This window comes from Rattus rattus, chromosome 1, assembly GCF_011064425.1.
Source record: "Rattus rattus isolate New Zealand chromosome 1, Rrattus_CSIRO_v1, whole genome shotgun sequence".
Lineage (NCBI taxonomy): Eukaryota > Metazoa > Chordata > Mammalia > Rodentia > Muridae > Rattus > Rattus rattus.
Window position 1 is genome coordinate 4,403,870 of NC_046154.1, and position 13,376 is coordinate 4,417,245.

The window sequence follows — 13,376 nt, forward strand, 5'->3', positions numbered from 1 at the left end:
GCCGCCGGGGCAGCTGTGGGGCGGGGAAAGGCGGGGCTGAGGCTTAGAGCGCCCGGCCGGACTGCGAGCCGGACCCGCGAATCTGCAACTTCTCACTGCCCGGCTCAGCCCGGGTCCGAGGCAAGGGCTGGCCCCGAGTGCGGGTGCAGTCGGACTTCGGACGCTCGGCAGAAACCTTGGACCCGAGAGCGGCGGCCCGAGTTCTGAGGCAGTTCCAGGAGCACCGTGCCTCAGGCGGGCGAAGCCAAGTCGATCACCCAGAAACCGTCCAGCAAGGCGGCCGCATCAGTTGCGAGCGCTGAGGCTCAGTAGCCGACGAGGCGAATGCATAGCCAAGCTCCATCCATCAGGCTTCCCCGACCAAGACCCAACTCCAACCAAAATAAACTGAGCAACCAACAGAAAACCTCCACCCGAGTGCCATGCCAGCAGTGAAAAAAGAGCTCGCGGGCCGCGAGGACCTGGCCCTGGCCCTGGCTACCTTCCACCCGACCCTAGCCTCACTGCCGCTGCCGCCGCTGCCCGCCTACTTGGCGCCACAGCCCGCTGCGGCAGCCCTGCCCTCCGCCGCTTCGCTGCCCGCCTCAGCCTCGGGCTACGAGGCGCTGTTGGCCCCTCCGCTCTGCCCGCCGCGCGCTTACCTAAGCCTGCAGGAGGCCACGCCTCATCTCTACCTGCACCGAGACCCGCCGGCCTTCCAGTACTTCTCGGCCAGCGCAGCCGCCGCGCCGGATTTCCAGCCGCTGATAGACAATGGTGAGCCGTGTATCGAGGTGGAGTGCGGTGACAACCGAGCGCTGCTCTACGTGCGCAAACTCTGCCAGGGCAGCAAGGGCCCGTCCATCCGCCACAGGGGCGAGTGGCTCACGCCCAACGAGTTCCAGTTCGTCAGCGGCCGCGAGACGGCCAAGGACTGGAAGCGCAGCATCCGCCACAAAGGTGCGGCCGCGATCCCCAGGTTCCCCAGGTTCCTCCTTCTGACACCTGGGACACCTAGCGTCAGCCCAGAGGAGGCGCTGCAGGTGCAGGGATGGCGCGGGGGGGACCCCCACCTGTCCACCCACCCACGCACGGGCGACTTAGTGGACACAACAGAGGTCTCAACCTCTGAGGTCCCTTCAGCCCGGGCGACAGCGCGCTGGGCTTCCGGGTGATCCACGAACCCGCAGACCCCTGGCTCGGAAGGTCCCAGAGGCCCGAAGGCAGGGAAGTTTACGGGAATCCGGGAGAGGCTGTGGGAGGGACGCCTGTTCTCTCCCGGCGCGGAGCCAGCGGTTCCGGGCAGGAGCGGTGGGGCGCACTTGCGACAAGGGTGCCCCAGTGGAGTACGCGCTGCTGGAGGCTGTGTGGGCAGGTGGGGGCCGCGGAACCTAACTACTTGGTGGTACTGCCAGCCACAGCCTGTTGGACTGTGTGGGTCCAAAAGTGCGATGTGGAGGCTCCTGAGCTTGATGCAGTAAGTGCTGGGGCAGGAGTTAAAAAGTTAGGGACCAGATTGCGTTCGGTTTAGGGAGTCACGCCCCCCTCTGCCATGAGGCCTCCTGAGGGAATGAAGAAGCAGGGCGGATTCCCTCCACAGCTCTTACCTCATCGGGGCTCAACCCACGTAGCCCCTACTAAGCTGGGTTCCCTTGGGACATAGCTACGGGGTGGTTTGTGTGTGGGTGCCCCTTTGGTCAGGCGGGGACACACGCTCAGAATTTGAGTTCAGAGCCCCTGCATTTCCTGAGCCGCCACCGCAAGGGTGGAACAGAATTGCGTGTGAGGGGTTGAACAATGGTGGATGTGAGAGATAGTTGTGAATTTCATGCGCCTTGCGGGTAGGAGGAAGGTCTGGCCTTGCCACTGACTATGCCCCTAAACAGGATGCCAATGCTACCTGCGCCTGGCCTCTCCCTCACGTGTCTGCGCTGTCTCCTGGCAGGGAAAAGCCTGAAGACGCTTATGTCCAAGGGGATCCTGCGAGTGCACCCCCCGATCTGCGACTGTCCAGGCTGTAGAATATCTTCACCCGTGGTGAGATATGGAATAAGTTGAGCTTGTTGGGCAGAAGGGCTGGGTTTCTGCTTGAAATGGTGACTGTGTTGTTTGGGACAGAGAATCCTAACTTTGGCCGGACAGACAAGCTAGAGGAACCTGAGCAAAGGAAATAGGGCAGTTGGTCACTTTGCACTCTCCCAGACTCTGTACCTTGGAAAGGGAAGGGATCTCAAGTGCAGGAGCCCTTTCCAGATTGAATACAGGGTGTGTGTGGTGTGTGTGTGTGTGTGTGTGTGTGTGTGTGTGTGTGTGTGTGTGTGTGTAAAGATGTATTTTTATTTTATGTTTACAGAAGAGGATGTCAGATGCCTTGGAACTAGAATTGCATACAGTACTAAAGAGCCATGTAGATGCTTAGAAACTAAATCCCCGGTCTTCTGTAAGAGCAGCAAGTATTCTTAACACTGCGTCACCTCTCCCCAGTTCTCTACCTCTGCCCTTGGAGCTGTTCCTACTTAGATCATAGGAATGGTCCTCAGTCTTGTCCCTGGATCATGTCACTCATTAGGCTTCTGGAGTTTACCAAATCTGGCACATCTGGGAGTGATGCTGACTGGGTTGTGCTCATTCTGAGGCTCATACTGATTTGCTTTAACTGTGATTTGGAGTAGTCACAGGCTTGAGTGTGAGCAACCTGTGTCTCTGGGGTGCTGAGTTGGGATCCTGCCCAGCGTGGGCCTCGATGTCTGAGAGAATAGCCTGGCCAGGGCAGAATCTTTGCTGTGTAGGTATCTAGTGAGCTGAAGTTGGGGGCTGGTTAGAGATTCCTACCAAAGGTAGACAGCATATGGTTATGAAGAACAAGAGAGATCTCGGAGCAAGTATGCAAGCCCTCATGCAAGAAGGGTGTGAGGGATTCATTTGAAGAAGAGGAACTAAGTTAAAGAACCTGGGGAAGGGCAGTAGGGGTCTTCGTGCTGAACTAGGGCTGTACCTAGCTTTACCCAGCAAACCCTCTGCAGGGTCAGAGTGAGACAGAGATGTCCTGATAGGACACAATTGATCACCTTAAGTTTGTTTCCTTTGGGATACTGTGTGTGTGAGTGTGTGTGTGTGTGTGTGTGTGTGTGTGTGTGTGTGTGTGTGTCCTCATGGATTCCTCCTGGGCCCTAAGGGAGCAGATGAAGAGGATCCACATGCCTACCTCACCAGATCTAATATAAGCCAACAGCCTCAGGCTATCACACATACTAGATTCACACAACATGTAGGTTGAACACAGACATCATCGGCTGCAGGGACCAAATCTCTTCACTGCTTCATCCTGCAGATAGCTGGTGCAAGAGAGGGGTCCTCACTGGTCTGTTTTCTGTTTGGGTGGGAGGAGCCATGCTGCTTACAAACCAATGCCGGTTGAGCAACCACCTAAGACTGGGAAATAAGTAGCCAGGTCCCTCCCTCACTTTATGTGGGAATCTGCAGCTCTAAGAGGAATGGGCCTACTGCATATCTAGGGCCCCAATCCCTACCATGCATGGGAGATAGCTCCCACATAAGGCTACCTTTCTAACCCTTCACAGAAAAACCTTCTGGCCTTTCTCGCACTGCAGCTCATTCATTCCCTTACCACACAGTCAGGACCACACGTATGTATCAGCATCACAGATTCCCAGTAGGTGAACACAGTGTGCACATAAATCAGGGTCCCTGAACAATGGCACTGTATGAAAAGGGCCGGATCTTAGTTAGGAACCAAGATTTCAGCTCTGTTAAGTAGTGGGGTTGGCTAACATTTCCAGTATATAAGGGAAGCTCTGTTCTTGGGAAATATCAGGATGGTCATCTGGATCCTTGATTCCATTTGTCATGGGGCATCCCCAAAGCACCACTCAAGATCAACCCCTCATACCCTTAGAGTATGGAGGGGGCGGGTAGGTAGGCTCCTGTGCCCAGCTGTATGCACCATGGGGCTGAGGTCGGCAATAGCCAGCTGGCTCTGGCTCCTTTTCAAGTGGCCCTTGAATCCCTTTCTTCCCATTTTATGGAAAGCAGAGAGAAATTTGTTTCTTTTTCTTATTGAGAGACAAACAAGAGTTTATAAAAAATGATTCCCCAAGCCTGTGGGATAACAGATGCCTGGAACACAAGCCTGATGGAACGGCTCATAGTGTCTGTAGGACGAAGCCCAACCATTATGGAACGGCTTCCCCACTGCAGCCTTACTTTCACATTGCTGTCCCTAGAACAGTGCGGGACAAAAACCTTGAGGCCATAAAGATACAATCCTGTCCTGAGGCCAGCCCCATGCATAAGGACTCATACCACTAACTCTGTACTACAGGGTCCATATCACCTACTCTGGAAAGTGCCCCAGTGCAGGCCCTAGAAGATTCCTGAGTGAGGATGAGGCAGAGACTGTGGCTCCCAGAGCCCAAAGTGGAACACTGTTCACCCAGACAAACCATTTATCTGGAAGTGATAACCATTTGGTGTCTGAGGAGGCACCTCTGTATTGGAGGGCATGGCTAAGGTTAGCAGCTCAGATGAGCACTGGATGACTTAGGGACAGGATTCTCCTTTCTCCTTCCTCAAAAGGAGCTCCAGTGTGGTGAGGACCTCTCCTTCTGGCAATAGCAGGGGATGTGGAGGAGATCGTGGAGACTGGAAAAGGAGAAGGAATTGGATACTTTGTTGTTGTTATTGGTGGTGGGGGGTGGTTTTGTTTTGTTTTGTTTTTTTCCAAGACAGGGTTTTTCTGTGTAGCCCTGACTGTCATGGAACTCACCCTGTAGACCAGGCTGATCTTGAACTCAGAAATCTTCCTGCCTCTGCCTCCCAAGTGCTGGGATTAAAAGCCTGTACCACTACCGCCCGGCAGAATTGGATATTCTTAAGGCTTGTACCACTCAGAGCCAGTGGTCTGTTACTAAATAAGAAAGAGCCTTCCCACATACTAAAAATAACCAGTGGTTTCCTTCTTTCTCCTGAGAGCATAAAGATTTTAAGATACAGGAAGAATAGAGAAAGCCCTGGGCCTGAAGCTGGAGCATTCGATTACACTGCTCTGTACAGTGCTCAACATGTGTTCACTGGCACACGTAACTGACCTGAGTACATGCAGAGGCCCAGCACACGATCCCACAGCTCTGCACGCTTAGACCATGCAAAGGAATTTAAAAAAAAGTCTTATGAAAATCTGTGCCAATCGTGATACATGGGACAAATGGTCTGGCCTCCTCTTCAGGTGTCCCATAAATGTGAGACATGCAGTTTGCAAGGGAGCAGCAGTTCAGGAAGACACCAGTTCCTGTAAGTCCCAGGTATAGGCTTCAGATTGTCCCTAAGGTGGGCTCTGGATAGCACTAACAAAATGGAAAAGAGAGTGTCAGCCGTAGCTGGAAGGCAGAGCCCAGTATCTCAGAAACAGGGGCTGGAGGTGGGGGAGAAAAATGACTGCTCATTGATGGTTTGGTTTGTCAACATCGACAATGGAGAGAGGGAGAATGAAACCAGAACCCTGCCCCACTTTGCATGCAGATCCCAGCAGATCCCAGAACCCATGAAGGAACTGGGTTGAGAGGCGTCCTCTAGAATATGAACAGTGGGGCTTACCACGTATGATGAGCCATCACTCGGGTTGAAGCTACAGAGAATTGGACGGGAACATGTGGGTCCCGCACTGCCATCCTTGTGAGCTGATCTACAGCAATGGGACTTCTGCACCTTGGCCTAGGTCTTGGAGGCTGAGGGCCTGGCCTAACCTAACCTCCTCTTCCCACCTTCTCAGAACCGTGGACGACTGGCTGATAAGAGAACAGTCACTTTGCCCCCTACACATGCCCTAAAGAAAGAAAGAACACCCAGTTTCTCAGCCAGTGATGGTGACAGTGATGGAAGTGGCCCAGCCTGTGGGCAGCAACTGAGCCTGAAGCAGGAGGATGATCCCCATTTCCACATCATGAAGAGAAGGTACTTGTTCCATGGCCAGGGCAGGAGGCTCCTGCAGCGGGTGGGGCATCAAAGTCCGGGGTCTGCAAACATTGTGAGGGGCAAGTACAGGCAGAAACCTTTCTTGACACAACATCCAGGCACTTTGTGTCTGTGCAGAGGTCACTTTTAGGGTTAGGGTTTGTGGCAGTAGGGCCTAGAGGGTGTGGATGCTCCAAGTCTGCCTCGGGCGGCTGCTGTAAAGCGTCTCCTTGTTGTGGTCACACACTGTGTGAAGCAGTCCTAACAACTCAATTCAGTACAATAAGCACGGTGTGAGGAAGCAGAGTGAAGTGAGGTCAGGACTGTTGTCCTCATTCACTTCTGGTAAAGCCGGACTCTAGCTTGGCCAGTGCATTTAACTTGGCATGGGGACTGCTCTAACCACTGGTCCAGCTGCTAGAACCAGATTTGTGTACGCCCTTCTGTCCAGGTGTATTTCTGGAGCTCTGCTGACTCTCTGTTTTCCCCCTTTTAGAGTCCACACCCACTGGGATGTGAATATTTCCTTCAGAGAAACATCCTGCAGGTAGGAGTCCAAGGTCGTGAGACGTCTACTCACACCTCACAGGCAACAGGGGGTTTATTGCTTTGCTTCCCCTTGGACTTGATTATTAGTTCTACACTGCCTGCCTTTCTTCCTCCTCTGCCTATGGACCCTTTTCTTATTCGTTATCTCAGCCAATACGAGTCAATGCGATCTGAGAGCCCACCAGGTTTTCTATGGCTTTTTGCACGACCTGGAAGGTGGGTACTAGGATCCTACCTATACCGTCCCTGAGAGGACTGTCCGTTTGTATCCTCCTGCTCGAAGACCGAGACTGTAATGTTCTCGGATATTCCTCCCAGAGATGGGCCAAGGGAGAGAATGGTGATGTATGGTTGTATCCTGATGGTCGTATGAGAATTCACTGGAGCAAAGGGTGTGTGCAAAGCTGTGTCAGAACGAAGGAAGAGGCAGTGGTGGCACACACAGGAGGCAGAGGCAGGTGGAACACGCGAGTTTGAGGACAGCCTGGTCTACAGAGTGAGTTCAAGGACAGCTAGGACTACACAGAGAGACCCTGTCTCAAAACAAAAACAAAACAAAACAAACAAAAAACAACAAAAAAAAAAAAACAAAGGAAAAAAAAAGGAAGAAAAGGAGGGAGGAAGGGAGGGAGGGAGGGAGGGAGGGAGGGAGGGAGGGAGGGAGGGAGGGAGGGAGGAGGAGGAAGATATGAGCCACAGGTCTGGCCAGGTGGAGGCTAAAGATCTGGACCTTGAATGCTGGGCACGTTGGGTTTTATACTCAAGAAAGAAGGCACAGAAAGCTCTCCACCAAGGAAGTGTGTTTTGAAAAGATCATTTTTGGAGGGGCCCCTGCCTCAGGTCAGGTGTTTTCTTGGGACTACATGATATGATTTACATCATATTCACGTCATATCATTCATGATATGGAAGCATGGTGGAGGCTGCAAATGTAGGATGTAGCAAAGAGATGAAAACGAAGTTACCAGGTAAGGAAGCTGGAGTGTGGGAGGATCCAGCCGGTCTCCCAGTTCTTGAGGGAGAACCATGCTCAGCTGTAGCTTTTGCATAGTGGGGTCTAGGCTTATCTCAGCGTCTCAGGGGAACACATCAAAGAAGTCCATTAGGAAGGGACTAGCTGCCTGTGCTCAGAGCCAGAGTTGAGGTATCTGTCTTGGCTTCTTGTCAGATGTGTTATTTGTGTGATTGACAACACCTGCATCCTGGGGTTGGATTACCATAAAAACATCTTTAAACTTACTTCTACCAGCTCGAATGATCATTTTAACGAACCCTTATGAACACTGATGACATTTTATGTCCCTTTCACTTTACATGCTACATGATAAATTTGTTAGCAAGAGTGGTAGGGAAACTGGTGGCTGTGCTTCTCCACAAGCAGTTCCTACCTCCTGTGTCCTTCCCCGTATCCACCAGGCTTTAGTGAGGATGCGCCCACACAGGTTTGTCACAGTGTCAACAGCTGCAGTCTGGTGTCCCTCAAGAAGCCCTTAGTTCCAAGAGCCAGGATTATACCAAAATGAAGGGAAGAAAACAGCAGGCCAAGGGATACTGACGACCTCCAGCTCACTTACCGGTGGAACTAGTGTCTAGAAAGGACGGTGGCCAAGCCCAGCTGCTTTGTGCTACCTCCATCTGGCTCTTTGTTCTGCCTTGCTGGTCTGCCTACTCTTTCTCCCATCCATGAATCTGTGTCTGAGTGTCTGATCTGCCTGTCTGTTCACTTGTTTCCACTGATCCTCTGACAAACCCTGCAGTGAAACTGCCTGCCTGCTTCTCTGTCTGTGAAGCCTTGGGCAACATAGCCTCTGGCACCTCAGAGTTCCTAAACTGACAGGGAAGGAAACAAGTCTGGATTTCAGGATAACACAGAAGGAACAGGGTGGAGACCTCAGAAGGCTAAACCAATCTTTTTCTCTTTCTGGCCTCATGATCCTCTCCTGGTAGCATTTTGGCTCTTCCATGACCATCCATCTCTTCATCCATGCCTCAACCTCCTGACACAGTCAGGGCTTGGTCCATGGAACTTGTGGTAGGGTGCAGTGGGATGCAGAGGGAGCACTGTAGCTTCAAGAACCCAATGCCATGGGGTTGGGGATTTAGCTCAGTGGTAGAGCGCTTGCCTAGGAAGCACAAGGCCCTGGGTTCGGTCCCCAGCTCCGAAAAAAAGAACCAAAAAAAAAAAAAAAAAAAAAAAAAAAAGAACCCAATGCCATGAAGCTAAGGGTATAATTAATGAATCTCCAGACATGTATATGTGGAAGTTTTTCAAATCTATATAAAATCGGCATTTTTTTCATTGAATGACCGAGCTATAGGAACAGATTTTTCAGAACTGGGTCACCGTTGGGCTCATAGAACAAGCTACCAAGGCAGAATGAGAGATGGATGTGCCAAGTCCTGTTCTGACCAGGTTTCACAAGGAATCATGTTATCTAGTGCCTGGCGAGCGATGTCACCAGGCTTTTCCAGATAGGTCCAGTTAGGAGACCTCACGTTCTTTCTGTGGGCCAGGCTGTGCTCACAGAGAACAGACTTTCTGCCCCCCTCCTAGAGAAACTGGTTCCCCTCCTAACCAGAAGAAGGTCCTCATCAGAGCCACTCTGAAGCTACTGCAGCCTGTGCCACAACTCCCTCATGCTGAGATAGCATTTCTCTCTGACACCCTAACACTGATGAGGATGCAGGGGGATGAGTCTCATGCCAATTAATCCTATAAAGGACTTACACCCCCACCTGCCCTCTGGGCCTGTCGTGCTGGGGTGGGGAGAACACCACATCTGGGCCTCTAGGCTGGGCCCCTCTGGGGTGTCTGCTGATGAAACTTATCTGCTTAGGTGCCAGTCCTGGATTAGCCCAGCTCCAGTCACCCCGGGCAGGGGCTGGAAGCTATTTAATGAGGTTTAGAGTTGATTCCCAGGTCACTTCGTAGACACTCTGCCAGAATCCAAGGCTGCTCTGTCACAGGTGGGCCACGGAGGGTTTGTGCTGAGTGCTGGGCACCACTGTTCCTGCCCTGGCTTTGGCTTCCTGTTTCTCCCTTCGCTACTGATGTGGGTGTGCTTACAGAACTGCAGGGTAAGGTATCCCCACTTACACATCCTCTCCTCTATGGGGCTCCATGGAGGAGGATTCAGCTGACTCAGCAAGCAGAAGAAACACAGGAAAAAAAAAGAGTTAAATGCTGTTATCCCAAGCCAAAAGGGCCTCACTAGAAGTCTTGAACCCACCCATGGATGGTGTGTCACGTAGGCCTGCTAGCACTCTGCTAATGAGCATGAGTCTTGTAAGCTAAAGAGCTCTGGTCAGAACTTCAGTGTCCTTGTTTTAAAAAAATTAAGAACTAGGAAATATTTGCCATTTTCTTGCTGCCAGAAGTGGCAGTGTGTGTGACAGCTTACCTTCTCTGCAGGCTGCCCTCAAAGGCGGGCAGGGCATACTTTTCTCTGCAAAGAATGGCTGGAGGGGCTGCCTTAGAACTGCAATTGGGTCTAAATGCCAGGTGCTGGCTTTTGTTTGGTCTGTGTAGTAGGCGTGCACATGTATGTGCTGTCAGAGCTGCACTGGCTTTGCATACTCGGCGCATACTGCCCATAAGTCATGCACCCTCATGTTACCTATGTGCCAGACTCCCAACCCATGAGGCAGCTCATGGCCTGGCCTATCTTGCTCTGCTGCAGCCAGGACAACGACCTCCCCACCCTTATATCCAGTGTACATCGAAGCCGCTGCCTCGTTATGCCTGAGCATCCAAGACACTGTGACTTCCAGAGAGGCAACGTGGAGATTGGCCTTGGACCCGGAGGTGAGGAAACCAAGAGCTATCAAGGGTGAGGGGGGACTATGTGGCCACAGCTATTCTGACTAAGGACAGCCTACTGTCCTCCCCAAGTCTCTGACCAGCAGCTCTGGGCCTGGAGCACTTTGGCTGGCAGCCAGAGGCCAGCGGAGGAGGGGGGAGGTGTGAGGCTGGCTTTCCCCTGGGGCTACATGTGACGGGAATTGTGTTAATCCCAGCCAGCGGGGCAGACAGGGCTGCAGGAGGCTGCTCCATTATGGCTTTCGCTGGAGTGGGTTTAGAGTGGCTGAGACCCACTACCCTTTCCTCAAAGGGACACATATGCAAGCCTCTCCTAAGCTCAGAACTGCCCACTGCAGAATGGCTCATGTAGCAAAAGTATATTCTGCCTCCCTGGGGTCCTGAACCTGAGCAAAGAGAGCAAAGTGTATACATTAGGGCTCCCAGACCTACCCAGGACGCCACGGGAGTTCAGAAGGAGAAAAGCAACTTGGAGAGATCATGACGGTTGGGGGAAAGCAGGCCATAAGGCTTCAGTGAGTTTCAGGGGCCTCGAGGGGCCTTTCTGTCCTAGATGGGATGTTTCTGGTAGAGGCTGCAGTGCTTAGAAGGGTGGGTGGGTGTGGTGCATCAGAGTGGACATCCTTATCAAAGCCCCATGTGTTTGAAAGGCCTTGTGGACTGGTAGGGCTCCTGGAACCGCTGAGGACCTGGGGGAGGCGCAGTTAGACAGAAGCAGCTGAGCAAGCAGCTGGGAAAATCTAATTGCTCCATTGATTGGGTAGAGCCAAGGGAGTCTGTAGTGATTGAGATGTGCTGAGCTCACAGGCCCTCCCCTGTACCTGCCCATGGAGAGACCGCCTTGGGTGCACAAGTGTGTGTGTGTGTGTGTGTGTGTGTGTGTGTGTGTGTGTGTGTGCACGCGCGCCCGCGAGTGCGTGTGTGTGCATACTTCCTCCCAAAGCCATGATGATGCTTGTTGTGGCTGTGTACCACACATTTCTCCGTGATGTTTAGTCATCTGTCTGGCTACTCCTCCTTTTGCACTGCATGCAGAAGTTCATACTATGCATAACTATGGGAGTGTGTATTGTGCCCAAGTTTCACATATATGCATTTTTTAAGGTCTTGTCCCTACTTCCTTGGGGCTTTCAGACCTTAGGTGTTCATTCCTTCACTGTACCTCTGCTCCCTGGACCAGAGAGAACTACAGAGCTTGCAGCAGGTTTTATGATTTTGTGCATCTCCCTATTACACATCAGGCAATTACAATGACTCCCTGATGCTAGCAGCACCCTGGTGTGCTGGGAGTGAATGTGGCTTCATTAAGTCTGCTACAGGACTGAGTCTTATTTGAGCCTCTACTCCGTGGTCATCTCCACCAGACTGTTACCCAAACTCTAGAACATTCTCTCTCTCTGTCTCTGTCTCTGTCTCTCCCCCCTGTCCCTCCCTCCCCTCCCCTCCCCCTCTCCTTTGGGGGTAGCCACTTCTAATGTGGGAACAGACAGACTGCAGACAGACTGCTGTGAAAAGAGCCCTTGCCTAATCCTTAAGGGGAGCTGTGGGTTGGGACAAGAACAACAGGTAAAGTGATGAGACCAGGCTACACAATCCTAAGGGACCTCCTCCCTGTCTAGATCAGCAGCTGCCCCTATTGGTCTTTGATACAATATTGGAGGTCCCAGGTAAAGCCACCCATTAGCTGTCTGCCGGATCCATCTGCCTTGAGATCTTATGGGCAGAACCCTTGTCCAGACAGTAGGTGCTGTCTTTCTCTGGGGCAGAGGCTGAGATAGCCTGCCAGACTAACAGCAGTGAGTTAGTTGCGATCAATAAGTTATTAGCACCATTCTGTCAGCCGTAATGTGGAGATTGATCAGTGTTTTTACTCCCGCACTTCCCCAATCAGATAAAAAAATGACAGATTAAGGAATTTTAAAAAATGGAATTCAGTTCTGGTGCTGGTACCACCAGCTTTGGGGGAGGGTAGGCACACATGTAGAAGCAGCCCTTACTGGGCATTAGAGATTTTGGATCACCCACAAAATTATTCCCCCACACTCCTCTAGCTGTCGAGGATAAGGAGGGCAGAGACAGGAACTTTAGCTTGAAGCCTTGATGGCATGGGCTGTTCAGCAAAGACCCTAGCCTCAGGGCGGGAGCTCGAGGAGGCTGGGCAACAGTGTTTAGGCCGGTCTGGAATTGGGTCAATTAATGCTTGAGGTTTGGCGCCTGGGGGTATGTATGACCTCTCAGGATATGGTAAGCAGAGGCTGGGTCTGGCCTCTTGAAAGTACAGCACATATAGGCTGTGTACTATGGGGTGAGTTGCTTAGGAGTCCCATCAAGAGCCCTGAACCTCGATATGCAGGTGGGCAAATACCGTCAAAGAGAGAGACAAGGACTTCCTTTCTGAGTCGTATGTGTAGCGGAAGTTACTTGGGGAAGAACTTGAGCTTCTGGTGGCAGGACTGTGAAGACTCAGAATGACGTAGGTTGGGATTTGAAGTATGTTATCTAGACTTGCCTCCCCAACACCTGCACAGGGGCCAACCCTATCCTGGGAGGCAAAGGCAGGGCACTCGGTTCCCCCACGGAGAGGCTGGGGAAGCACATGAACTTACAGGAGACTGGGGAAACTCTGATGTGGAGTTCTCATTATTTCTATTTACATGCGGAAGGCCAGCATCAGGATTGGTTTGTGTCCTTACCATACTCATCTACCATTACTCATACGCATCTACCTGTCATAGTGTTCTCTAGCCTGGGACACCAGATCATCAGGGGCTTTAATTTCCAGGGAGAACATAATGGTGGTTGGGGTTCCAAACTGAGCTAAGGCAGAGATGGCCTTCTCCCCAAGCCATGAGGCACTGGATGGGGTTCACTTTATCCTCTACAGGTGACCTGTTGGGCAAGAGGCTGAGCTGCCCCTACATTACCAGTGACTGTTCTTCAGAGAAGAAGGCCCGAAGCAAGGCCCCCCAAGGTGAAAGCCTGACTCAGGAAAGGGAGGCAGGTCACAGGAAATTGGAGGGAGCAAAGAATTCCTGTGTCCTGAGGGGCTCCCCAGACC

General features: G+C 52.1%; 2 protein-coding genes across 4 annotated transcripts in view; one reads left to right on the forward strand and one right to left on the reverse strand.

The window, feature by feature from the left end:
• Window positions 1-13,376, reverse strand: part of LOC116891772 (ubiquitin-conjugating enzyme E2 R2) — a 618,378-nt gene that overhangs the window by 32,372 nt on the left and 572,630 nt on the right. The window lies entirely within an intron of this gene.
• Window positions 1-13,376, forward strand: part of Samd11 (sterile alpha motif domain containing 11) — an 18,097-nt gene continuing 4,721 nt past the window's right edge. For 2 of the 3 annotated variants that reach the window (XR_004386835.1, XM_032892479.1), the window contains exons 1-6: window positions 1-939; window positions 1,925-2,016; window positions 5,768-5,949; window positions 6,446-6,496; window positions 10,179-10,303; window positions 13,203-13,289. Coding sequence is in view for 2 of the 3 variants with exons in the window: in XM_032892479.1 (XP_032748370.1) it covers window positions 423-939; window positions 1,925-2,016; window positions 5,768-5,949; window positions 6,446-6,496; window positions 10,179-10,303; window positions 13,203-13,289 (1,054 nt within the window). In the remaining variant the exon portion in view is untranslated. The remainder of the gene's footprint in view (window positions 940-1,924; window positions 2,017-5,767; window positions 5,950-6,445; window positions 6,497-10,178; window positions 10,304-13,202; window positions 13,290-13,376) is intronic. The other variant, XM_032892488.1, reaches the window with a different exon arrangement.